General features: G+C 40.3%; 1 protein-coding gene across 1 annotated transcript; it reads left to right on the forward strand.

Moving 5' to 3' along the window:
* The first annotated feature begins 807 nt into the window (after positions 1-807).
* AZI2 (5-azacytidine induced 2) lies at positions 808-19,915 on the forward strand. Its single transcript, XM_088521162.1, has 8 exons — positions 808-824; positions 6,407-6,636; positions 7,537-7,662; positions 7,959-8,058; positions 8,973-9,121; positions 11,459-11,520; positions 16,092-16,207; positions 19,219-19,915. The coding sequence occupies exons 2-8, from the start codon at positions 6,412-6,414 to the stop codon at positions 19,599-19,601; spliced, it is 1,161 nt and encodes a 386-aa protein (XP_088377288.1). The 5' UTR covers positions 808-824; positions 6,407-6,411; the 3' UTR covers positions 19,602-19,915.
* The last annotated feature ends 7,138 nt before the right edge of the window (positions 19,916-27,053 follow it).

The raw sequence follows: 27,053 nt of genomic DNA on the forward strand, positions 1-27,053 counted from the left end.
AAGACTGGCGTGACATTGGCCTTCTTCCAGTCCTCCGGCACCTCCCCCATTCTCCAGGATCTTTCAAAGATGATGGAGAGCGGCTTAGCTATGGCATCTGCCAGCTCCCGCAGCACTCTGGGGTGCATCCCATCAGGGCCCATGGATTTGTGGGTATCGAGGTTCCTTAGGTGCTCTCTGACCCAATCTTCCTCTACCCAAGGTGAGTCTTCCTCTCCCCTGGCTTCTTCTCTTGTCCCTAGGGCCTGGGACTCTAAAGAGCTGCCCTTGGTAAACACTGAAGCAAAGAAGGCATTCAGCAACTCTGCTTTTTATGTGCTTTTTTGTAACCAGGGTACCCACCTTGTTCACCAGCAGAAAATATATAGGCTCCCAAATGTAGTTTATAGGGAAAAAACCCTCTAAGTTAAATATATAAATAAAAAAAAAAGTAAAAATAATTCAGGTATTAGTCGTTATAAAATGGGGCGCCTACATGTACGCCCTCCCCTCAGCACCCAGCCCTTCCCCCCCCCACCCGGCGCAGGCGCAGACGCGAGCTGTCCCGCTGCATGCCGGGATCCGTAGTCCGTCCCAGCTGCCTCTGCGCTTCCGGGCGGAGGGGCCGCCCGCTGCGGGGAGGAGGGCGGAAGGAGGGCGGAAGGAGGGAGGAGTCGGCGTCAAGTCGGCCGTTTGTTGACTTCCTCAAGAGGCGGAAGGTGGCGGCCTCGGCCCGGGCCCGGCTCGGTAGCGATGGGAGCCCGCGGGGGCCGCGGCCGGCGCTGCCGCTGCGCGGAGGCCGCCGCCTCGCACTAAGGCGCCCCGGCCGAGCGAGGCCCGCGGAGGTTGGTGGGGCCCCGGCGGGGAGGGCGCCGCGGTAGCCGTGCCCGTAGCAAGAGCCGGACGCCGGGGAGGCCCCTGGCGCGTCCCGCCCGGTGGCCGTGTGGAGACGGCCCTGCCCGGGGCAGAGGTCCTGGCAGCAGCACGGGAAGGGGCGGGGATCTCGGGGAGGCCAAACGGCTCCTAATTCGGCGGATAAAGCGGCCGAGTTCCCGCAGCAGCAGCCGGGAGGGTTGCCCCGTGATTCCGGGAAATGTGGCTGAAGGAACCGTGGCTTTCGGGTTGTCGGCACGAGGTGGGAAAACGGGAAGGTGCTGAGGCGTTGGAACAGGCTGGAATGGGCGTGTTGCAGGCCGTGCGCTGAAAGGAGCGGCTGCTGGTCCGTGCTGGGGTGATACTGTGTCCTAAGGACGTTCTCATTTCATAAGGAAATGTGCCTTAAAATCCTGGTGCTCCACCCGGCAGGGTGATTCGTCCGGGCTCGGCTCAGCCAGTCCAGCAGCAGTTTAGCGGGGGGGGCAGGTTGGGCTGAGACATGCGCTGTGTTTGGTCCCTTAATTTCTCTGCTGTCTTGCACTGTGTGTACGGAAAATTGCCGTTATAACAGGAGGTCTGTTGTGCACTCCGAGGCTAAGGCTGTCTGCTGAGATCCTCTTTAATACCGTTAGTTTGAGATGTGTTGATGGGCCACAGGAAACATTTAATTTCTTGAGATTGGTGTGCGACCAAATGCTACTGCTACTAATAAAACCCATATGTATGTGAGCATATGTATCCGGAAATTTCTGCTATATTTAGAAGTATTTAGCAACCAAGCCCAAAAATACTGCTTTTTATTATTCTTAAGTAATCATTATTTTGTATAAAACTGGTAATAGAAACAAGTGTCGATCAGATGATCGCACTAGAGCTTAACTAGAAGAATGTTACCCAAAAGAATGTAAGTGAGCATGATGTTGAGTTGATCACTTGAGTTATTAAGTAGCACTGAGATCCAGTTTGCTAAAGAGAGCAGATGGGATTAATGCAGGAGTCGAGCTAGTAAGTAGGTTGGTTGGAGGCAATGGTGAGTTCTGCTAAAAGGATATCTGGAGGCTCCGTCCTAATGTGATTTATCCAGAATCAACTCGGCAATCAATTCTATGGTTTTGTTATATGCATGTACAATAACTATACTAATTAAAATATTATGTGATCATTATAATTGATAGTTATGTAGTGTTATAGATTTTAAATGGTGGGTGCTTCTAGAACATGTTGACATCTTTGGGGAAAAGAGGCAAAGTATTGATAAACTTGAACTGATCTTGGAAAAGTGAAGCATAAGAAACTTGAACATTTGGAAGCATCCATTCAGGAACTGCTAACTAGAATGTGTTCATTTTGTTCAAAATAGTGAGATATAAACCTGAATGTATTAGTAATTACAGCGTGACTGGGGGCAATCAGTGAGATTGAATTAATTTGTCTTTCATACCTGCAGTAAGTGAGGTGCTTGCGGTAGAATTAAAAGCACTGATGCAGTTATACAAGTTTTTCATAATACTTTATGACTGAACTTATGAACTTACGGTGCACAAATTACCTGACAGTTGAATTGAGTATGAGGAAGCCTGTGACCAAGAGCTAGGAGTGTCTACTTTAAAAAAGGAAGATTAAAACAAATCTCTTGGTTTTGCCAAATGTTGGTGTGGTCACTTCATATAAACACTTTGAAGTAGGAGTGAATGAACATTAAGAAAGATCTTGGTAACCTTTGAATAAACTTATGTTTGATGCCAGAAGAGGTTTTGACAGCCAGACAACATCTTCCTCATATGTGTTTCCACTATTGCTTCTCATCAGTTTCAAAAATAAATTTGATAGTGTAATAAGTGGGATTAGATGATGTAGTTGCTTGGGATATTGGAAGATACTTAATTGACTCAAAACCCTTTTTGCTTCCTTTTTCTGCCAGTTGTCAGGGAAAGTGGTTGTTGTGACAGCATACTTGGAAAGGCAAATTGAGCACATTATGATGAGGATAATACCTGCAATTTAGCAATGAAGTTACTGAAGGGTGAAACTGTTGAGAGAAAGTGAAATTTATCAACCACTGCTGTCATATGATGGGCTTTTTAATGCCTTTCTAATTCTTGTGAATTAGAGGGCTATTTATTGTAGAAAGCTTAAAAATTTTGCCGGTGGTTCCTAAGCTGCTGTGTAAGTGTGTTTGGCACCTGTGGCTTACCTGGCTACTCAGTGGTGCAGCCTGTGAGATGGTAAGCCTCCCTCTCCTGGAGGGAGCAAACAGGGAGCGCTGATCCACCGGGCAGCATGTCCTGGCCGAGGCTTTGGCATCTGCCCATGCAGAAGGATAAACAGGGCTCAAAGCTAGTACCTACCGCCATGGATGCGTGCAGAGCTCTTGCATTTGTCCCTGGGAAGATATTTGTCTGAAAAATGGGCTAATCGCCCTCAGAATCATTGAGAACCAAAGATTCCTGATGGAGAGGTGCAAAACGGTGGACGCGCAGGAGACTGGGGGCTTTGCCTGATTGAGGCATCATGTGCTGAGCCTTGCTGGAGTCTCTGTTGTCAGATGTGGAAAATCTCTTTTTCAATGCTATGTTGGGATGTTCTGAAGCCTTTAAAAAGGATAAAAATGAGTACAACATTACTGACATACAGGCAGGTGTTGCAGTACAGTAGAGAGAGAAGCCCCTTGTAGGATTCCTGTGCATCAGATGTATTGTTGAATTCAATATTTTATTTTTATGTATACATCACTACACACACCATTATTTGTAAGGCAAGGTGTACCAGTATAAAATTGTAGACTGTTCTTAACAGCTGGAGAATGGGTTTGTTTTACTATTGTTAAGTCAAACTCCTGAAGCCTGGGAGATAAACGAGCATAATTCAAGCGTTTAGTGGCCTAGAAATGAATTGGGGAAAATACTGTCTTGGAATTCATTGGCATTTGACATCTGGAAATATTTGGAGAACCATTCTGCTGTCCTTCAAAGTGTAAGGTGGAGCCGAATGGGGATCTGCTGGATATCAGGAAAAACTTCATGTAATTCTGCTTTTACTAGTTTAACATCTGGCCCAAGTATAGGATTAAGATTTCAAGCTGTAGAAATCTATGCAGTAATCTATTTGTCGTTAGTTGTTGCATCCTGGAATTCATTTGAACTGTGTTATATTATGTTCCTTGTATGTAAAATGTATTTTATATCTAACTACCTCTGTGGAATTAATGACTAAAATTTTAAAGCTCTATGAAGAGAAAAGCTGTATTAGTACCAAGTAAGAAACAGGAAAGCATATTATTCTCGAGATGCTTAGTATGTTAAATCCCAAAGCTATTTTATAACTCACATTAAGTAGCAATAAGCAGTGAAAGTGGCTCCCGGAAGCTGTTCTTCCCTGCACTGTGTGAGAGAGTGCAAACGCGAAAGAAAACTTAAGCAGCGCCTGCTGTTCAGCTGGTGCTCGGAAGCAGTGAACATAATTGCTTTTAGCAGAACTCAGCGCCGCATCCTGTGAACACAGTGTTGTTTTTTTCTGAAAACATGAACATTTACTCATGCTATTACTCATGTTCATCTGAGCTGAACACTTTGTAGGAGGTGGAGCTCCTGGTAGTTGGAGACTTCGGGGCGTTTCCAAGTGGCAGCGCTCGTGCAGTCGTAGTAGCACCCGCACGTGTGGCCTCTTGGACTTGGAGAAGCTCCGTGGGATAAAACCCAGGCTCGTGTTTGCAGCTGGGACTCAGGAAGGAGTTGCAAGCCCTGCCGGGGCTGCCCGATATGGGTAGTTGTTACTCGTGCAATAATCTGATACATGTTCTCTTTCAGAAAGCCTTTCTCTGTTACTTACAGATCATATTTTTTTAAAAAAAAAAAAGTCTCACATAATACTAGACAACCTGAGCTTTGATTCCTATCACTAGAGAGTAAAAATAAAAATTTACAGCTGTAGTTGTAGCTTTCTTACAGATAAAGCCAGTTCTCCTTTGTTTGAAGTTTTCTGAGATTTCCTCTCAATAATCTTCTTTATCCTAACAAAGTCCCTTGAGGAGAAAATGTATTTGTGGGCAGGCTGCCTGTGCTGGTGCAGGCTCGTTGGTTGGTTGGTTTTGCTTGCTTGTGCTTGCTTGTTTTTGTTTCCTGCCACCACCACAAAGCGCTGAGTGAAGTCTGCGTTTGACCGTGACCTTGAGAGATCTGCTGATCTCGCACTGTTCAGTGGCCAGGTTTTATTCTTGTATGAGCTTATGTGTTTTATTTGCCTCTAACACAGGCTGAGCAAGTGCTGGAACTTCATTTATTTCAAAATACTTCAGAAAGCTTTTGCATTGTAGAGGATCATGTGTTTTGTTTGTTTGATTTTGGTTTTTGGATGATTGGTTTTTTTGGGGGGGCTGTTTATTTATTTTAGATATCTTTAATAATGTTTTGGTTTGTTTTAAACTAGTCTTCTTCTCCATGTCTAATTTACAGTTCAGTTAGTAGTGGGTATATTGCAGCTTACCTTTTGAGTAAGTCAATATGAAAGTCATAGCACTTTTCTTATACGTCAGAAAATTATAGCATATAGCCCTACGAATTGAGATCTGAAGCATTTTGAAATTGACTATTCAGTATGAACAGGAAACATGTGACTATTTGCTGATAAATTGAGAAGATCATTTTAAACCAGCTCTTGTTTTTTGTATAGTCACGTCATGACTGTTTAGCCTAACAGCTGAACAAGCTTTAAACAGTAAGGGTTTGTTCACTTCGGAGCAGTGCGAGGGATCTCCAAATGTTAACAACTTGGCTTTATGAAGTGGCTGTGCACTGGCAGCTTTAAGTGATCTTATGACAGTATTTAACACTAGTTTTTAATGCTTGAAAAGTAAAATTTTTAAATGAGTGCACTAATTCTAGTTACTGTCTGGATATGTTTTAAAATTGTCATTCTGAAGTCTTTGGTTTTCATTCATGTTTTTGGCCATTAATACAATGTCACTTGAATAATAAGTAAGAAGTAACTCATCTAGCCTCTTTCGTGATCTGCTCCTGTGCATTAGGCTGCCTTTTAAAGGTTGGAAAATGTATACAATTATTATTATTTTTTTTCCCCCCAAGATCTAATTAAAAGAAACACCTTCCTTTTTGCACTTGTGCTTGGGAAGCGTAGTAATTAGTAGTTTCCTTCTAGATATAAAGTAAGTTCTTTTACTACAGTTCAGTGCTTTCTTACAAACACTGTAGTGGGATATTCCTTTGGAGTTTCAAATACTTTGTACTACCTAAATCGAGGATGGCACTAAGTGTTAACAGAAGGAAACTTTGCAGTTCATAGATAATGATTCCTGGGATTTTTTTTTCTCAAAAGTAACAGCCCAAGATGCACTTATTTTCTAACTGGTAGTTTTTTTCATGTAAAATGGGTTTCAAGATTTTCTGCAAGTTTAAGATATTTCCTAATTTTTCAGCTTTGTTATATCTGAACAAAACACCACGCAGTATTTTTTTTTTCTAGTTTTCAAATCAGATGCTCTTGGTGAATTTATTTTTGTGAAAATTTTACCTTCTGACCTGTCTTCTTAAAACAGCTGTCATGGAGGAGTTGGTGGAAGATGACATCTGTATTTTGAACCATGAAAAAGCAGATAACACTCACAAGAGAGATGGGGAGGTTCCTGTTTCATCCTATAGTGGAGATGAGTCTGTTGCCTCACACTTCGCCCTTGTCACTGCATATGAAGACATCAAGAAACGGCTGAAGGAGTCAGAGAAGGAAAACTCCTTCTTAAAGAAAAGAGTGAGAATTCTGGAAGAGAAGGTAAGAAAAAGTTCAGCTAGCCACCTTCTGCTAACAGCTACTTTAGCTCTCATGTAGATGGCAGAGCAGATATTAGGTATATAAAGCATATACAGAAAATTATTTTTCAGTAAAAATTCTGGTAAATTATCTACCTAAAGAAACACATTTTTTCCCCTCTCATAGTCTAGCTATGTTAGATTTGTTAGACTGGATTTCTTTGAGTGTGTGTGTATGCCTGTGTGCATGATCCAGTGCAGCAGTGCCACGCAAAGATACCGGTTTGACGTGGAGAAAGTGGAGTTGCTTTAGATCATTCCTGCATCTTATCTGCCTCTCTAGAGTACTTATTAATTCAGGGTTGTCCAGCCTATTGTTGTTGGACAGCAAAGTGCCAAGTCTGCGAGTTGTCAGAATCCACAAGTGCTTAAGCACCAAGAGATGCTTTTAATAAACATAGTGACATCATCAGGAAAAAAACGCTTGGTGCAGGTGTAGCTAACAGCCACCTGAAAGATGAACTACAGAGTTAAAATGCTTGACACAGAAGTGTTGGCTGGTTGTTATTTGATACAGTAATTCTAGAACTCAAAATAATTTTAAAAAATTGCTTTTTGTGTGTAGCTGCTTGTTGCATTAGTCTAGTGGAGTTCATTACAGCTATGAATTGATCATGATGCAGTTGTTTGCCCAATTAAAGAAAGTTATTGCTAAACATAAAAAGTCACACAGTAGTGTCTTTGCAGAAGGTCTCGATTTTTAATTAATTGTTTCTTATTAATACAAGACTTGAATTAAAAAATATGAATCAGTTTCATGTTGCAGGCTGTAAAAATATTGACTAAGTGCACTTGCTGCATTTTGCTGTTCTCAGCATGCCGGTCGGAAGGTTCTTACTTCTTTGGCTTGTTAAACCCCTAGCTCCTTGGCTCCCGGCTGGAGGAGGAGTGCAGCTCCGTTGGCCGGGAGCAGGTGAACAAGGCCTACCAGGCCTACCGAGAGGCCTGCATTGACCGGGACGCCCTCCAGAGCAAACTGGATAAAATGGTAAGGCAGCTTCCTGTCTTGTGCGTGTTAGCGAAGCACAGCACGCTTAGTAAATGTTTACTGAAAAACATATTTTACTTGCTGATGATAAGCAGTGTTTGGTTTATTGCTCGTTTTTTAAAGTAGTACTTGAAACTGTTGCTGTTCTTTTAAAATAGCACCTTTTCATTACTGTCCTTGGCTAATACTAGATAGAAAAACATCCTAAATCACTGAAAGAATTAAGATGTTTTCCTGAAGAAAAAAGTTGCATTGGCAGATATGATAGAGATTTTTTTTTTCCCCCCTGAAAACAGAGGAAGGAAACTTCAGAATCCTTGAAAATCTTGAATGAGCAGTTGCAGTCTAAAGAAGTGGAACTCTTACAACTGAGAACTGAAGTAGAAACTCAACAAGGTACATATTTGGTTATTCATCATAACTGGTTATGCTGTAAACTTTTGATAGGCTACTTTTAGTGGTTATGTTGTTAAATCGTTGCATTCGGAGGTTTCCGCCCATATAGAGCTGTATGAAAACTGTAACAAGGGATTTCAGGCTTATATTTGTTCTGGCATATGGTGGCATGTGTGTTAGATGGCTGTAGGCAAAACATGGTAAAGCTATGAGGCTGTTGTCCTTTTCCACACAAGGTTATTCTAATATTTTGAAAGGTGCATAGCCTTACAGTTCAGTAGGGGGGGGTGTGTGTGTTTTCCTTTGTTGCTGACTTGATGTTAGGATCATCATCTGATGTCACTTCTTTCTCAGTATGTGCATGTGTGTGTGGCTGTGGTTGTGCTTTTTATTTTTTTTTCCTTCTTCCCCCTCCTGTCTAATACAAAGGCACAGGTAACCTCCAGACATTACCTATTTGTTTTGATAGCATTTTTTGCTGCTCTGTTTAGAACAGTTTGCTTTCCAAAACTGGAAAAAAAAAACTTAGGGTAAATGAGGTAACATGATAAAACTGGAGAATGAGGCTATATTTTCAGTATGTCAGGGGTAAGAAAGATAGTATATGTGCACAATTTTGTATTTTTTGGTGACTTTATGGTAACACTTCTTTTCTTTATAAAATCTCTGCAACCTTCCTGGAAAGCAGAATTCTGTTTTGAACTCAAAAGAACTTTTTTTCCCCTTCCAAACATCTTCATTAGCATTGCTTTTTCTTTGCTGTTAAAGACTTGGTAGCAGTTTCCTGTGCATGAGGTTTTTACAGGGCATCTGCTGATTAGCAGAAACTGTTTCGGAAGAAAAGGTGAAACCTTATGTATTGAGTCACCTTGAACTGAGACTGAACTCTAATTGTCTTGCTTATCTTCTTACAGTGATGAAAGAGCTGAATAGTACTCAGTCTAGCTGGGAAATAGAGAAGCTGAACAGCAACCTGAAAGTGCATAGTCTGGAAAAGGATCTAGAAGAGCTCAAGCAAGAGTGCAACAGTCTCAGAAAGGAACTGCAAAAATCCAAGCAGAAGGTATCTTTACTTTTAAGGAAATTTTAATAAAAGACTTGACTGTGTTATAATCCTCTTAAATATTTTCTTCTGGCAAAATAGAAGGTAGAAAAGTAAGTATGTAATTGAGTGGAAAATGACTGTCTTAGAAAAATTAAGCATAGCTTCTTGGAAATAGTGTGCTTACACAGGTGAGATTTCCCAGCAGTTGCAGTTATAAGCAACAGAAAATGAAGTTTTACAATTTCTTGTAAGAAGCCATTCAGAATGAAGTGTTCTGTGCTGGTGTTTCTTTTGGACTGAGCTTCTTAAGGGAAAGGGTCCACTTTTTTGTACCTCTTCAGCCCCACAGATCTTGGGATAGGACAGTGGAAAGGAGCTGTAATGGTGTTAGGGCAGGGAGAGTGGCTTGTGGAAGATGGCTTGCTTGGAGAAAATACAGCATTTGGCCTAATTTGGAAACATTTGATTCTTATGAATGTATTTAAATTACTGCAGAAATGTACTTTTGAAGCAAATCTCCTGGCCACTGCTGCCCACTGTGCCTTGCATTGTGGAGCCCTCTCGAGTAGGGGAACTGGATTTCTCTGGGATGAACCTGTCCAGATGCACCCCAACCTAGAGGGAGGTGCCATCCAGGGCAACCCCAGCCCCACGCAGGGAGGAGACTAGGGTGGCCTGACATGATGTCCTTCTCCGTAGGTGCTCTCCAAGCTCATGCAGTTGGAGTGCTGTGTCCTCAGCACTGAGTTGTCCCCACAAACCACTCCCTTTCCACATGGACAAGTTCATGTGGACAGAACTGCATCAAATGCCTCGTCTTGGGTTAAGTCTGTGTGTTTTCCACTAGGTGGGGATAAAGCCCGTTAGCTGGCCATAATTTTAGTTACTGTTGCCTCTTTTCATGTGCAGCTGGGGCTTTTAGTGATACTTTTAGTAACTTGTAAATTTTGAAGACATTCTGTAACTAGTGTGCAGTGTTGGTGTCTTCGGGTAATTTTATGGAGTAGGGTAAAAGCCACATAATTAAGGATTGCAGCTTGTGTTGTAAGAGTGTTGCAAGAAAGACATTACTAGACATTACAGTGTTTAAATAAGGCCTATGATAGTAGCATTTCTTGTAAAGAGGGAGTTCAAGGAAGAGCTTTTCTTATTTATACATTTCTGTTTTGATCTTAACTGGTAAATATAGGAAATAAGCACAAACAAGTTTTTGAATGTGGGACAATGTAGTGCAGCTAAAGGTTTTTTTTTTTTTTTTTGAACTATAAAATTGATTCTTCAACAGATGATGGAAAAATCTTCAAAGATCAGGGGGTGTTGTCAGGTAAAACACAGAAATATGACAAATAGGCAATGACAAGTCAGCATTGTTTCAAACCCACCTGTTTTTATTTTCTATTTATTGTTTTTAATATTTTCAGGAACTCTCTGTTTCAGATGCTTACTCAGATTTTGTGTTTGAGATGAATATAATCATTGTGCTGCACTGGCAATTCCCCGTGGCTTTGTGAGGGCCTATTTTAATTTCAAGTAACAATTCAAGTTCAGATAACACCTGGGACTAGAGAAGGATTTAGTACGAAGGGAACGGGGAAAAATGGGTATGGATGGAAAGTTAAAATAGAAGCATCACAAAGGTGGTGATGGCTGATTTAAGCACCGTGTCTGATGTGTTGAACAGTCCCGCTGAGCACAAGGAAGCAACTTGTAGGTATCACTGTGTGTCACTTGTCTCCATGTGTCGTGGGGACACAACGGAGAAATAATATTCTAGCATAAAAATAACTTGTGCAACTAAATCTATACTGAAACATTCTGTTCTAACTTAAAGGATGTTTATATTCTGGGGCAGGAAAAGAATAAGAAAAGACTGATTTAAAAATATATATTTATTTTTAAATGTGTCAAACTTTGGGTACTAACAGCATTGCTCTGTTTGTGCTTTTCAAGTAAGTACAAATTCCAGGGGCTAAGCTCCAAAGAATGCTGATCATGGTGATCCCGAGCATGTTGGCTAATCTAGTAGTATCTGTGTATTTGTGTGCTGGAAGATTACCTATGAACTATTTTGTTACATGGAAGCCTAGCCCAGGCATGAATTCATTCAGTAGGTCAAGTTAGGCATTTTTAAGTGGAAATTCTTAGTTAAAGTCTTTATGTCCATTTTGAAAACTGCTGCAGCTTTAAAAAAAAAAAAAAAAAAAAAAAAAAAAAGGAAGATTATTGTGCTTGGGATTTCTGAATATAAAGGACAGGGTGTAACGTGTTGTTTCACCACGGTATTTTCAGTTAATAGATCTGAGCTCATCTGCTCATTTCCTGTCCCTCCTCCCTTCCTCTCATGCCCTTACACAGGACCAGGCTCAAGAAGAAAATCCGCTAAATGGGGACCTCCTTCAAAGCCAAAGCATTCAGAGGTATGGAAATCGAGTGATTTGTGGTTTATTATTAGTTTATTGGGAAGTGTTTATTTGAATTAGTAGATTTTTCTTGCAGCATGTACAAGCAGCTTCTTTCAATCTACATAAAACTTATGCTGAAGTCGACTCCATTTATCAAAAGCACTTTTTTCCTTTTTTCTTTCCTTTTCCTCCTTGATTGATTGACCAGGATGATAGCGTGAAGAAAACATTTGCATTTTCAAATTAATGTTCAGAAAATGAGACTTAAATTGTCTTGCATTTCAAGTTTGTCTTTTAATAATTATTTGACTTGAGGCAGTAGTTTAACTTCTGAGCCTCCTCTTGACCATAGGAATTTTAGAATTCTGTGCATGTGAAGATTTCTGTGTTTCTATAGGTGGTAGTTTCAAAACTCTTTTGTATAGTGTTGGAACGTATTTTACTTAGTGCACGGCAGTAGTATTTCTAGTTCTAATATTAGTCGAACTAGTCGACTAGTGTTTCTATTTCTCTTCAGTATTTTATTCCTTTAAATTTCTTTAATATTCAGGAGCCATTTTGTGATCCCCCCCCCTTTGAAGGACTAGGTCCAGCTCCACTGTGTCTACTCTTTCTATCAATCTTAGGACTAATGTAATGAAGGGAGCGATTAGGAGGGCACCGTTCTGTCAAGACAGGTTCAGGTTGGCATTAGTTGGGAAAGAACACTAAGGAAAACTCCTAAAGGCATCGTCGTGCTCGGGTGGGAAAAGGAATGTAACATGACAACAGCTACTTTTTCTAAAAATGGCTTCAGTTACCTTTCGACTATATTTGGCAATGTATGATTTAGTATTACTTTTATCAGCACTTTCATGAATGGTCACACTCTTCTCTCTCCAGGGGTTCCTGGTTTCTAAGAATGAATCTGGGTGAAGGCCTCTTGCTATACACCTTTTTCCTGGTGATTTTTACACCTAGATTCTTCAAAATTTTGGGTAACAATGAAAATTAAGAGGAGTAGAGCAATATCAAAATGCCAAACAGATACAGGGCATTACAGGTGATGTTACAGTAGCCTTTAAGTGTTTCCTCAGCATGCCTGAGTGCATGGAGTTCAGGTGTAAGTTGCTTATGGAATACGTTCTGCAAAAATCTATAGGCTGTAGTGTTTGTACATTGGCTGAATCCTAAGTGCTGCTGTAACTAGTTCTTCGGGGTGTTTTGTGGTGATTCAGCTTGCAGATGATACAATAAATATGAAGATAGTGTGACTGACTCTAACCACTGTACATTGCCCTTCTCTGCTTCTATCTAAGCAAGCAGTAGAAATGAAAGTGAAAGGTTCCCTCTCTACTGATGATAAGGAGAGGCTGGTAATTCTGGAGCTGTTTTAGAAGTTTAGAGTTTCCCCTTGTTAGTGCATAATTCTTCCAAATTATACTCTACTCCTTTTTCTAGGTAATCAGTAACACTTAAATTCCTATCACTGGGGTGTGCAGTGGACAGATATATCTTTTCCTTCTTCTGTGCTCTGTTCCTTGCTTCAGATAAGCAAGGAGGGAAGACAGATTTAAGTTCATCTTCTGTCTGCTGAAAGATTGCCTGAAAAAAAAAAATGCCAGCACATGATAAAGCATTTGTTCTCATCTTGTAACCTATCTATCTATCTATTCACATAATACAGGGTGAATAACTGTACTTATGCTATAGTCCCCTCTGTTATGATGTGTATGTGTGTATAATTATTTAATAAGAATAAGGAAATGTGTGTGGTAGCTATTTATCTATGCAAAAGAAAGGCTTCTCAACAATGTATTCAAACTTCCAAAAGCATCTCTACAGCCAGTCCCACTTCTCTGTGTACTTACGTGATCTTCCACAAGAGGGAAGAGTAGTCACGAGAGATGCTGAGAGTCGCATCGTGTGGCTTGCTCGGCTAGCGGAGAGGTGGGAGCGGAAATCAATCCGTGCAAGCAAGCTCTCCAGCTTCTTCCTCAGCATGGTCTCTGGAGCAGTGAAGATACCGCTGTACGCACCGTGCCCCCGTTGCACCTTTCACCTCCCATCTTGCCTGGGGAGCCAATGGGCGCATTTGTGAGTGCTCCCGGAGCTTCATAGTCTTATATCTCTGAACAAAAGGGGTTATCTCAAGGTAAAACAGTTCTGTTTGGTTGCCTGTTTTCCAGTGCAAATTCAGCCTAAAAAGTAACTTTCAGGTTGCAGCCGTTTGATTAGCCTATGTAGGGTAGTTTAATACCAGTAACGAGTATGTAATGCATACTGAATAATGGGCACATCCAGAAATCTGTACAAAACCATTTGAAAATGCTCCCATGCCAAACATACATTGCAGCGTTCAATCCTGCTGCTTACCAGGGAAGGAGGCATTTGCAGTTAGTTACCTTTTTGGAAAATAAATACTTTCCATTTGTCAGGAGTCTACAAATCTAGTTGCAGTCATTCGAAAATCTCCTTGTATATGTGCACACATAAGTGTGTATATTGGTGTATATTTGGATTATGCATTTCAGGAAGGGGGACTATTTTTACAAACTCAAGCATTGCCAATTTGTTTCACAAATATTTGCAATTAGTACATTCTGTTCGTGTTCTTATTGCAGTAATTGTAATAGTTAAAATGTATTCAAATTGTATCAAATATGTTTGTATTAAAAGTGAGGAAAAAAGAAGAATATTTGTAGATAGAAATGTCATACTATGCCATGCAGAGTGTACTCTATCCAGAACACACAAGCATATAAGGAAAGATAGGTGATTAAATAATTGTGTGTCATGTTTGTTAGAAGACAGCATTGGGTCAACTTCCAAGTGTGTGGAAATCCTTGTTTTTAGTTTTATTTTATTTTATTTCAATTGTAATTGCCTTGAAAAGTAGTGACTTTGCAGTGGGTTATATGCCAGGATGAATGAAAAATAAAATAGTTGATAGATAATTTAAATTCTGATGCATGCATTCATTTGCAAGACTGTCATTCAGGGATTGTCATCCCATTATGAAATTCACCCATACACTTTCCTTTCAGCTGAGCTGTTCTTATATTTACCATTTTAATATATAAATATATTTGAGTGTTGAACAGTTCTGGTATAACTGAAGTTTGTTTAGTTTTGAGACTGGAAAAAGAAAAACGTGAATAAAATGAGTTGATGGGACAAAAGCACTTAATTTCAAGTTTAAAATTGTCATCTTGTTAGAAGTTCAGAGCCAAGAATTCCACAGTAAGAAGCTGTGGGTTTAGCTAAACTTATTAAATTCTAAGTGCTGAGATTATTAGATTTTTTTTCATATATCAGAATTGCCACTACCAAATATATTACCTAGTAAACTACTGGGTTCCTGTGGGTTCTGCAGTAAAGTTTTTTGAATCTTCATTTCTGTGTTCCAAGTTAAATATTCTGTATGGAGAGGACAGGATCCCGTTTGGCCCTTCTGAGTGACGGGAGCTCCTGGTAGTGCCACCACCTTACAGAAGTGGCTGTTGGCCTTAATGCTGTGTCTCGCTGCTCCCAGATGCATTGATTTGGGGGACAGAGTTAATGAGGGAATGATGCTAAAGGGCCATTTTAGATGGGTAAAAATCTATATAAATGCATACTGGAAAGTCTCATACTAGTCTTTAATAGATGTGATTTGTTAGGATGTTAAGTATAAGGACTTCTTGTATCATGCTTATGTTGAAGTAAGTGGACCCTTATTTCCTTAAAGAGAAAAAAGTTACCACCGCAATTAAATTGATTAATAATTTGGTGAAACTTTGTTTAGGATTTTTACCAATGAAAGCATGAAGGTGCAACCTGTCTGATTTTTGCTCTTGATTATCATACCAGCTGCTAACCTGAACTCCAACGTCGGATCACTGCTGCCATTGCTAAAGCTATTTCTCATACTGTGCTTGTCTTATCATAAAATAAACTGGGTCTCTAATATTTACACTGTCTAATAAGGCAGTATATTAACATGAATTAGATTACTTGAATATGAAATAGCATCTTGAATTAGCTGAACTTGGTCTCTGTTTGTGTGTTCAATTTGCATCTCGGGTAGCAAAGTGGTCTGAAGAGTCAATACTGGTTTTAATTGAATATTTAAGAGTGACCAATTAACATGACTAGGATTCCAGCCTGACAGTGTGTTGTCATCTATCAGAAGCAATTCACACTTAATACTCCACCTTATTTACAGTCTAGTATCCATTAATGTATTAAAGACAGTATTCCTTTGAGACTGCTAATTTTATTGGAAGATGGTTACTTTCCAGTAATGTAGTTGGAAAATATACTTAATATTGTTTCCCATTTGGAGAACTTGAAGTTATTAGTATTACCTAGTATGTTAATAATGCTGTACACTGTAGCAAATAAGAGTCCCATATGATATAAACATGTCCCTCAGCTTGAGGTAGTTAACACTACTGTTGAATTAATTTGAATTACATTACCCTAATACAAATTTACAATATATTTTGGGTAAAAACAACTGATTAACAATTAATACTCAATTAGCCTTGGAACTGTTACTAAGCATGAGGATGCTTTAGAGATGGCAAATATTTAAGGTTTTTGTTGTTTGTTTGTTTTGAAAGTGTGCAACAAGCATATTGGGATCTGAAGAGAGAGATGTCTAATTTGCACCTAGTGACTGAAATGCAAGCTGAGGTTCTACGAAAACTGAAAACAAATCCAACAGCAACCAAGAAAGGCAAGTCAGTGCTTACAGGAATAGACCCTCCAGATGCAAACCGTTGATTTAAGCTGTAGCATTTTAAAAAGAAACTAGCTATCATATCTTATCAGAATCTCATCAATTGAAGTTGATAAGCAGGCTATATTATGGTTCCAGCATACCCATTTTCTGCTTTTGCCTCTGTGTCATGCTGGTCAACTTCACACATAAAGGTGTTGCTGATGCGTGTGGGTTTTTTTTTTCCTTTTTTTTTCTCCTTCTTCACTACTGTATTCTGTTCCCTTGTGGCTTTTTTCTCGGTCAAGTGTTGCTTATGTGCACAAGGCTGAGGTGTTAAGTTTGGTTGTGTTTGACCTTTTACCACGGCTACTTCATATTTTTTAAAAAAATCACATTTATTTTCAGTCTTGGTTTCCCAGTATAGTATATATTAAGAATTCATTTGGCAGCATTTCAAAACTACACATTAACAGACTGAAAACACCTTACGTTGCATATTTCTCTATGATAGCATTCAGAAATGTTGCCTTTTCTTGCAATATGCATGTTGACATTTTCTGAATGCCAGACTACTGATGCTGCAAAACTTAATTCAGTGCTTAATTCGGCTGCCCCTTTGCAAATATGTAGGGGAAGAATTATCATTTCCACATAGTGCAGCTGTGGTACATCATAATTTCAGTGAGCAGGCAATTAGTTCATCTATTAGATATGTATGTTGCAAGTCAAATGCTTTGCAAGAGGTGGTTCTTCAATACTCAGTTGCGGCACTATCCACATGGGCCTCATGGTGCCATCCCCTTGGTTTTCTGCTCAGCTGAGTTGTGGTATTTATTGAGTTCAGAATCCAAGAGCTGCTGGATGTGGCTGCAAAGGGTGAGGGCCTGTCCTCACGACAGGATTTGTGTCCAGGCCGGCGGCGACGGGCTCTGCCTGTGGCCGGCAGTGACTAACAGTCACTGTCTGCTAGATGGCCAACTCGCCTTGGAGGCTTGGGCACAGTGCTACCAGGTCCTGCAATTATTATGTAAGACACATTTGGCAAATTCAGTCCCCAGTTTCTGTACAGAAATTAGGAGTTTTTAATCCTTAAGTCTGCCAAGGTTTGTGATAACGTAGGATCTTTCTATCTAGATCTGTTTTGAATTTGCAATTGTGTGTTTCTATTACAAGTAGTGATTTTTCCCTTCTTTAACTTTTTTTTTTAAAAAAAAAGCCTATTCTATATTTGCTAATGCGCTTGTGCATCTGTAGCTACTAATGGCAATATTGATTGATAGGATTGCAAAGGTTTTTGTTCTTATTTTTTCCCTCTTTGTTCTCTAGCCTTTTTTTTTTTCTTTTTTTTTTTTTGAAGTATATAAGAATTTGTGGATTTAAGATGTAAGTTAAAACTGTTCTTCACTTACCTTGTTTATCAGCACCATGAAATGCAGGTATTTCTGTAATGATATGTAGAAACATAATGTAAAGAAAAAACCTTGAGCTGTGCAAAATACAGGATAGAATTAACTTTTAAAATTTCCATTACCTGTACCTGTAGTATGAACTTGAGCACTAACGTGTTTGAGGTTTTATCTTTACCTTATAGAAACTAGATGCTTCTGTATTTTTTTTAAAATCTTCATAATCTTTGGAGAGTTAAATCCATGGAACACAAAGTATTCATTGCCCTATGTTTGATATTAAGATAGTATCAGTTACCACACAGATTCTACTTGGCGATGGTTTATATAAAAAGACATTTTCAGTGTGTGCTCATGGATTTTTCTTGCCTTTTCCAATTCCTTCTCAACACAGTATGTGCGACCCAGCCTTTTCTTTTTGCCTGATGTTTTGCAGTGCTTTTTATCATGTAGAGCATCAACAAATTGAAGAATGAAAACTCCATACTACCTTGATTCGGGTACTTGTGTAAATTGTTTCTCTGCCTGTAGAGAGGGGTTTGTTGTGTTTTTTAGTTCTTATCTGCGGTGTGTTTATGTATTTGTCCAAGATAGGAAAAGATGCCAGTGATTGCTCCTGTGCTTGCTCTTTGCTTAGCTGCTGTAGGTAGTCCTAACTTGATGGCAGCCAATTTATCCTGTTTTTACTGTTGCACTGTGGACAATCTGTTACACAGGGAGAAAAAAAGAGGGGGCTTCACAGTGCTAATTTAGCAGGATGGTTCTGTCTGTGCCAATGCAAGTTGTCCAGTGTTCAGCTGAACCCTGGAAATACTTAATATGAACTTGGACTAGTTTTACCCTGCCAGGTGATTCAAATTCAACTATACCACGCTCTCACTCAAGGGGGCTGTAATGTCATACGGTTTTGATGATGTTCAGCTGTGGTGCTGCAAATAGCCAAGTTATTAGAAAGTTTTACTATCTGTAACTATTTTATGGCATAATGGTTTAATTATGACTAGATTTTTTTTTTCCAGCTAATGTTGTAATATTTGTTGCTAATGTTGTAATATTTGGAATGTTTTCCAATGACAGATGCTATTTTTTTTTTCTTGAACTTTTAAAGGTCTATAGATCCCCACATGGCTTTTTTACACCTGTTAGCAAAGGTTACATTTTTTTTTTTTTTTTTTTTTTTTTTTTTTTTTAGCTTGAACTTTCAGATTCGATGAGCATACTATTGAAAAATGCTTTTTGCAGGCATTGTGAACTGGGTACTGTTTTTTTTTTTTTTTTTTTTCTGGCTAGCTGAATTTGCACATTTTGACCAAAATAGTGGCTTCTCTTTGTGTCCCTTAACAACTAGAGCTCATCTGAGTTTAAGCAGGACCTTGGAGGTTTCCTTGGTGTTGCATATTTTTTAGACCTAGTGATTTCAGGATCCTCTGGTTTACTTTGCAAAGTCTGTCTGAGAAGATTCATAATATAGTTTTTAGTTACAAATTTTAAAACGTTTTGCTGCAGTAATCTGAAAACACTGCTTGTAATATCTACTATACTGCAGTATATTCAGGGGATATAAAAATGCTCTGTCTCCTGCACAAATAACTCTATCTTTTTTTAATCTTCCTTCTTCAGCTGCTTATGCACCAGTACAGTGTGTTGAAGACTTGGAGAAGAACCTTACAAAGCTGCATTTGATGACAGTCTATAAAAATCCATCTCTTTCACAAAATGATCAAGTACTCTGCAGTGCTCTGCCTCTTCCTGTAAAAATCCCATCTGAGAGAGTGACTCTGCAAGCATGGACAGATGAGAGACCTATTCCAGTTGATGGGAAAACATTCCAGGAACAGCATTCTTATGGAAAGAGCTCGCTGGAAGATAATTCCTGGGTATTCCCAAGTCCTCCAAAGCCTAATGAGAATGCGTTTTGGGAAATGAAAAACAAAACATCCCTGTTAAACTGTCCAGCAGATTACCTGGATCAGTGTAATCAAAATTGCCTGCACAAGAGTTAAACAATTTTTAGAATGAACTGAAGCATTTTTAGAGTGGTTCTGAATAGGCACCTTATTGCTGGAACTCTTTACAGAGGGAAAACAATTAGTTGAAACTTGTTTTTTATTCTTTTTTTCTTCTTTTAGTTCCAAAACAGAAAGCCTAGTCTTTCTCTGCTGTAAATTAAGGAGCAACTTCCTTGAAGATTGAGCTGTGCTGGTATAATGTAAATGTAAACAGATCTAGCATGGGGCCTAAATAGTTTTTCCCTGCAAATGGCATGCATTTGCAGGAGATGACACTTGAAAGTTAGTTCTTGGAATAAAAAAAGAAATCCAGTTGTTTATTTGTTTGCTATTTGTATATTCTCAAGAAAATAGTTCATATCCTACGTTGCTTATAAAGGCTCTTAGCTAGATTTTGACAGTCTCAGATGAAGACAAAGAATTTGAGTCTCTGTCCTTCCCTCCTTTCAGTTATTTCCTGATTCTTCTCATTTAGAAATACATTTGTATGTGATTTCTATAGAAACAAATAGTAACTTTTTTCCAAAACTTTGATTTTATATTAAGATAAAGTCAAGGGGAAAACACTTCCCGGCTCTCCCATTTAGATTGCACCATTATAGGCCTTACTGTGAACTAAAAGGATCATAAGGAATGCTGCTGGAAGCTAGAAATCGTAGATGTTCAGCTTTCTTTCAGTCTGTACTGAGGAAAGTGACCTTACCCTACGCACAGTGGTGCCTGCCACAGATCCATCCCGCTCACCGTGCAGTGGTGCCTCCTTTGCACAGCACCAAAAGGCTGACGTTTTATTCGTGTGGTTGCTAAGGCTGCTAACTCTTCTTTCATTAAAGAAACAAAGCCTTAATTAGAATAGATGTTTTAGCATTGTTGATGTATGTAAAAATAATTCTTGTGGTATCGTTAATATGCCACTGAAACAAGTTATTTGAATTGCAGCTGCCTGCTTTATAGATTGAGTGTCCACGTACTATTTTTTTTTTCTCTTTAAGCCAAGAACTTTTTTAGACAAATGCAGTTTATGCTTTTTTTTTTTTTTTTTTTTTTTTACTGTTCTGCTTAATATTTGGCTTAATGTAACAGGGTTAAGTGAAATGCCTTGACTCCTCAATACCTTGAAGGAAAATGCTGTGTAGTTTAGATCTTTGATACTGAACTTGTCAAGGTGGGGAAGTTAATACTGCTATTGACAGGCGTGTGGAGGGTGAAGTGCTCAACTTCACAGGTCAGGCTTCAGTCTAATGACAATTAAATTCAAGGCTGTTTAGTAACCAGGTATCTTAAAATCACTTGCAAATACACAGCAAAGTTATGGCTAGCGTAGCCGTATTGGTAGTGGGCTGTGAAGGTGTCACTGAGCTGAGGTGCTCCGTGATCCGCGTGGTTCCAGCCACCTTCTTCCCTGTGGATTAAGTACTTCATACGATGACCGTTGTCTTGTGTTCGAGTTTGTCTATCAAACTTGAAAGAATCTTCTAGATCCCTTCTCCTGCCTTAGTGAACAGCATACATAAGGAACGCTTCCCGTTCACCAGATACTGTTTTTATCTTTCCATTATCTTGCTCACGTATGCGGGTTTGTCTGTGATTAATGGAAATGGTATCAGATGCTGGAATTTATTCTGACCAATGAACACAGCTGACTCAGGGGAGTACAATCTCTTGGAAAGTAATAGAACAAAACCCAATATGCATAAAACAAATCCAAGTCACTAGGCTTTAGCTGATAGAACCAACTACCTGTGTAATAACAAAGTGGCAGAAAGCATTTCTCATGTGGCTGCATAGGCTCTATTGTATCTAGTCCTAATGTTACTTTTTGAGGTGCCCCCCCATTACAGAGAATTTTTTTTTAAAGTAATGTTATCCCACAGATATCATTCTGACTGATATTTTGAATTGTGCAATGAAGGAATCCTACTGTGTATGATTTAAAATAAATTTATTTTTATTTGAAATGGATTTTACTTATAAATGTCCTTCTAGTATTTGGCACAGCAACTTTTACTCCGTTTGAATTTTTTGACTGTGTATGAAGGTCACTCCAGATACAAAGCAGTGGAGTACAGGCTCATCCTCATGCATTTAGGAAGAAAAGACATCCCCTGAATGTTGGAAAATGAAGGGCTCAGGCACCTTAAGCCACAGAGTGTTCCTGGCGTTTCACTTACTTTGTCAGGGGTGCTCTGCCAGGCTGTGTCTGGAAAGGAGAAGGTAAAAATGAAGCTTTCCTGTTCTGCGCCACAGAAGGGAAGAGTGGAGTGACATTTGCTGAGAGCGACTTTGGAGGAACTTCTGCCATGCGAGAGCTGAGGACTTGCTGTAGGCAGGATTTCCAATCCAGTCACTCATTGCTGTGGCCAGACACAGCGCTCGCAAAGGAGGTCCCCAGATCTGCAGTCCCTGGGAGCCGCCTGCGTCGCGGAGCAGCTGCCGGGCTGGAGCCGGCGCTCACGTCCTCACTGGGGATAGAGGGTCAGTTAAACCCACTCTGTTTTCAGAAGTGAAAACTTTCAGTGCAGCGACCGCAACATAAATGCGGAAGTATCTGCAGTAAAGGGGCTCAGGTTGTTTTGTATGCACACATCTGCAATTTCACTGCTGCGCGCAAGAAACGCGCACGGTATGCACCAAAACCTTCAAGCCAGGTAACTGATGAGAAAAACACCTGAATGGAGACTTTGGATGCTTTAAATGTTCACCTAACCCACAGACTGGATTACTGGGTATTTCTCTGCAGGTACTGTTTCCATCTAACAGATGTAGAAGACAACCTTGGGGGCTAGAGGAGATGGTTACTGTTTGCCTTGCACATTTAAGTGAGCATATAGCAAACTGATGAATGTGTATTTGGAGAGTTAGCTAACCTTCTAATAACAACTCCTAATAAAAACCTCTCCCGCTTAGCTCTTTTTACAGTTTTAAAAGTCTGATTGTTCTAAGCCCCCTTGCCAGGTTTGTGGGTTTACAGTTGAGGGGAACAAAAAAAGGAAAGTTAGCTGTAACATGCTGCCAAATGTTTAAAGTGGAAAAAGACAACAGCTATACTGGTCGACTACAGTAACTGGAGTTACAGTCAGGTGATACTCAAACTCTTCCATTTAAGTGTAACATGAACTATACGAGAAATGCAAAGTTGATTAAATCGACTTCCATCTACAAGGTTTCAAGTGTTACTTGCAGCAGGCGGTGTTGTTCCTTTATACAGATGCTTGTATTTTTGGTGCTACTCCAAAGGAGTACTCAAGGATCTGTGGGAAAACTTTTTTCCTCTCTTTCTCTAGTTTCAGGGAGCACCTCTGAAAAAGAGGTGGCAAAGAGGTAAGGTCTCCTGTTGTGCTGTGCCCTTTGAATACAAAATAGTTGTGGTGTTGTTGTAACTGTCAAATGTCAGGCTTTTTTTTTTTGCCTATTTATAGAGAAAGGGCTGTATTACTTGCAATTGTAGAAACACAGGAGAGTGGACAGCATTACTTATTTTTTTACAATTAGCAGTAAAAGTGAGAAGTTCTTCTTTTAAATGGAGTTGCACATTCCTGTGACTGATAAGCAGTTGAACCATTCAAATAATTTGTTCTTTGTGGTAAATGTTCTGGTAAGAACTCAGATCAGCGTCTGCCGCTTTGCTCCCATCACTGGATTTTACGATGGAACAAGTTGAGTGGCACAAACACCAAGGCAGCCCGGGATGCAGTAACTGGTGAGATGATGGTGTTGGAGTATGAGGTTTGATGTGAGGAAGAAATGAGATACTGCACGGATTGTAGGATACTTGAAACTAGATGGGGACTGCCTACGTCTTGACTGTGTTTGGCCATTTCTCCACCTGGGGAATAAACAGAGAAGACAAGACAGTGTTGCAAGGACTACTTTAGGCATCTGGCTAGGAAACAGGAGGGTGAAGGGCTGTATTTGGCTTCCAACTTGGTTACTGGATCAACATTCCAGGGTGGTGGTGGGAGATGGTTCCACTTCTCTTAGAAAACCCTATATATTTTAAAAGATGACTACAACTCACCCTTCTGAAATGAGTTGTCAGTTTACTCCATGAAGGTGAACTCCTTAAGTAAGGAGGTTAAGTAAGTTGTCTTTCTCTCACCTTTAAGACATCAATTTTAGGTGGCTTGTCTCTCAAGGAGTTTAAGTATACTGATTTCACTTCAAAAACATAGCTTGCAATGAAATAAATACGTGTCTGTTCTCCCAAATGTTATGAAGGGGCAAAGACTGGCTCCTTTACTGCAGAAGAAGTGTCAAAAAGCTTGATGCCCTCTGTAGATGGTGACCTGGTCCCTCAGTTCAGACGTTATTCCAGTGGTGTCAAGAGGCCACGTGGTGGGCAGCTTGGCACGAGCTGAGCACGTGGTTCCTACTATAGGAAAGCCTGGGGTGGGGGCTCTTGTACAGTGGAAAAACATCAGCAAAAATCTCACAGCTCTGTGAAAGCTGCTGCAGCAGCTAGGGGCAGTGCAAACCCTCCAGAGCTTAGAATCATAGAATCATAGAATGCTTAGGGTTGGAAGGGACCTCTAGAGATCATCTAGTCCAACGCCCCTGCACACGCAGGGTCACCTAGAGCACGTGGCACAGGACTGCGTCCAAGCGGGTTTGGAAGATCTCCAGAGAAGGAGACTCCACAACCTCTCTGGGCAGCCTGTTCCAGTGCTCTGTCACCCTCACTGTTAAGAAATTTTTCCTTAAGTTCCTATGGAATTTTTGGTGTTTCAGTTTCCGGCCATTTCCTCTAGTTCTGTCAGTGGCCACCACTGAAAAGAGACCATGACCGTCCTCTGCACTCCCTCCCTTGAGGTACTTACATACACTGACTAGAGCTGAACAGGCCCAGCTCCCTCAGAGCTTCACCCTCTCATCGTTCCCGAGCAACTTACAGTGCAAAAAAGGTGCTTTTTAAAGGAAATATTCCATGTGGGGCTAATTTCTTTTCCAATTTACTAATGAAACACAGCGTAGGGCATTGTTAATACTATGGATGTCTTTTTACGTGGATTAGAATCCAAAGTTGCTCGTCTCAGGAGGAAGGAAGGGTTACAGCTGAGGCAAAAACAGAATCCGAAGCAATTTGCTAGTATGAGTTTTTCATTTCCTAGTACTCATTCTTTCACTTACTTAAATAAAAGATGTAAATGCAATTAAAACAGAGGATAATGCATAAGACATTAAGAAAGTGAAAGGTGTGAAATCGAGGATTCGGAACTAGGAAACATCAAATTAAGGCCACGGGCGTATCAGAGAGGATGTCAGCGCCACCGCACAGAGAGCTGAACCCAGCTCTAAGGCCCCGGTGAACAAAGGAGGCATTGCAATAACCTACGTTGTTACGTGTTTAACTAGGAACTGGGTTAAGAAGGGACAGCTTAGTCAGTACGTGCAATTCTAGGTATGACAGCAGATCCTATTGTCACCCCAGCAGTGCGTGTTTGTAGTCCTTCAGACAAGACACTTGTAAAAAGGCCAAGAAGTAATACTTGATATTGGGTTACATAATTAGGTTATTAGGATAAATTATTAGGTTAAATAACAGGCTAAAAAGGGAAATATGTTGTTGTAGGGCCTATCTGCCAGCTGTGGCACAAGGCAGAGCAAAACCCAGCTGTGCTGTCAGGAAGGCCCCTGCCCTTGGCACTGCCCCAGCGCATGCTGGTCACAGCGCTGCTAGTGAAGGTAAGAACACCCAGGTTCTCTTAAAAAGGCAGCAGATCTTCATCATGGAGAACAGAAAAACTGCCGTCCTTAAAACCATCTCATGAGCTCCTTTAAGTTTCCTTTTTAATTAAGGGTTTTTTATTTCCCAGTGGCTCTGCCTGGGGAGCCAAGAGCACGCACAGCTGGAGGACAGGTGAGTCCCCAGAAGCGATTTTACAGCAGTTAGTTCTGGAGCCGAGTCCACGCAGATCGGTCCAGCAAGCCGGCTTGCTCTACATCCTTTTGGTCTGCTGTTCACAAGCGCTCCCGAATCCTCCAGCTGAGCTGCTGTCTGGTAACAGGGGCATCGTGAGTGTTATTGATTACTGCAGTAAGAGGCACAGATTAAAGCACAACAATTAACCTGTAGAGCTAAAAGTACCTCACCTATACACTTCTTGGAAAGTACCTCACCTATACGCTTCTTGGAAAGACTGAGCTGAATTTCCAGTTTGAATAGCTTTAAAGCAGTACCTAGTTTTGTGAAACAGTACCAGTAGGAACAAGTTACATTCTGCATATATTTTTGAAGAAAATGTAACATCTAACTATTTGCTCGGACTAAATGTATTTTTATCAGAGCATGAATGCAACCATGTGAGTAACTGTCATAAGTGAACACATTCTTTCCTTCATTTGTAAAGAAATTCCTTATTCATTTCAAAACATTTGAAAAGATACCCTAGAACAGCAGAGCTTTAAGCACAATCTCCAGTGAAACCATTTACATATTTGGGAATTCTATTAAGCTGCTTCAAGTGTCCATATACAAAAGATACTGACTTTTTAAAATAGAGACTTGCTTGCATGCTCTAGTTTCTTTAACACTTAACTGTTACTCGATATTTAAGATCTGAGCTGCATCTTACCGACATCTTTTAGTTGCTTACTCATCACTACACATGGTAGTTTTGAAGTGTGGTCGCTCACAGCTGAGGTGCAGAAGTTTAGATAATGCTCTTCCATCTCAAAGAGGAAAGAGGGGGAGGATGCCCCTGCCTGCGTGCTGCGCTTGCTCCCATTCTCAAGAGAGGTCTAGGTCAGAAGGCTTCTTTTTCTTCTGGAGTCAAAGCAGCCAGTCTGGGGCCATGCACAGGCACTGTGTGGACTTGAAAGTGTCTCACAGCAGTGCTACCATGTTCTCTGTTTTAACAATAAAAAAAAAACAACAACCAAAAAAAAAGATGAAGCAAAGTGGTCCAAGAAGCGCTTGAGCAACTTGCCATGTTTGTCCTGTAGCAAGAGGACATCAATCTGTTTAAAGTAGAACTTCAGCAACGTGACATGTTTAAAGTGCTGATTATACCTTCTCCATGCATTTTGCTGTGTCCTTTTTTAATTTTTTTTAAAGTGTAGCTTCTAGTCTGACCTTCTGCCCATTCATCTTCTGCTACGGGAAGACACCACCACTTCTACTATCATCTTGGCCTCCTTTCACAGGCGGGAAACACACTTTTTTGTAACACTCCTTCCTTACAGGGACAGTTCAGTTGATTGGTGTTTCTATATACCCCTACTTCAGATGAAAAACAGAATTATTTTAGGCTATACCTAATTTGTGATCAGTGCCAAAACCACTTAAGGGTGAATTATTTAAGTTATGCAGGCTGCTATGTATCACGCATATCATGTAAATCAGTAATGCTCTCTGTAACACAAGGATCATAAAAATCTCAAGTCCCCAGGGAGAGGGACAGACTTTGTAATTTCACAAACTGACAGCATGCTTTGTTTCTTTAATTA

Source organism: Tinamus guttatus, unplaced genomic scaffold, assembly GCF_059628265.1.
Source record: "Tinamus guttatus ecotype Peru unplaced genomic scaffold, ASM5962826v1 Tinamus_guttatus_pri_ptg000115l, whole genome shotgun sequence".
In the NCBI taxonomy this organism is placed as follows: domain Eukaryota; kingdom Metazoa; phylum Chordata; class Aves; order Tinamiformes; family Tinamidae; genus Tinamus; species Tinamus guttatus.

What these genes read in the sequence shown, in the direction of transcription:
- AZI2 (XM_088521162.1), top strand. Translation starts at nt 6,412, where the DNA reads ATGGAGGAGTTGGTGGAAGATGACATCTGTATTTTGAACCATGAAAAA. An exon ending in TGAAGTAGAAACTCAACAAG is followed by an intron (nt 8,059 to 8,972) that starts GTACATATTTGG and finishes ATCTTCTTACAG; the next exon opens with TGATGAAAGAGCTGAATAGT. An exon ending in TGCAAAAATCCAAGCAGAAG is followed by an intron (nt 9,122 to 11,458) that starts GTATCTTTACTT and finishes GCCCTTACACAG; the next exon opens with GACCAGGCTCAAGAAGAAAA.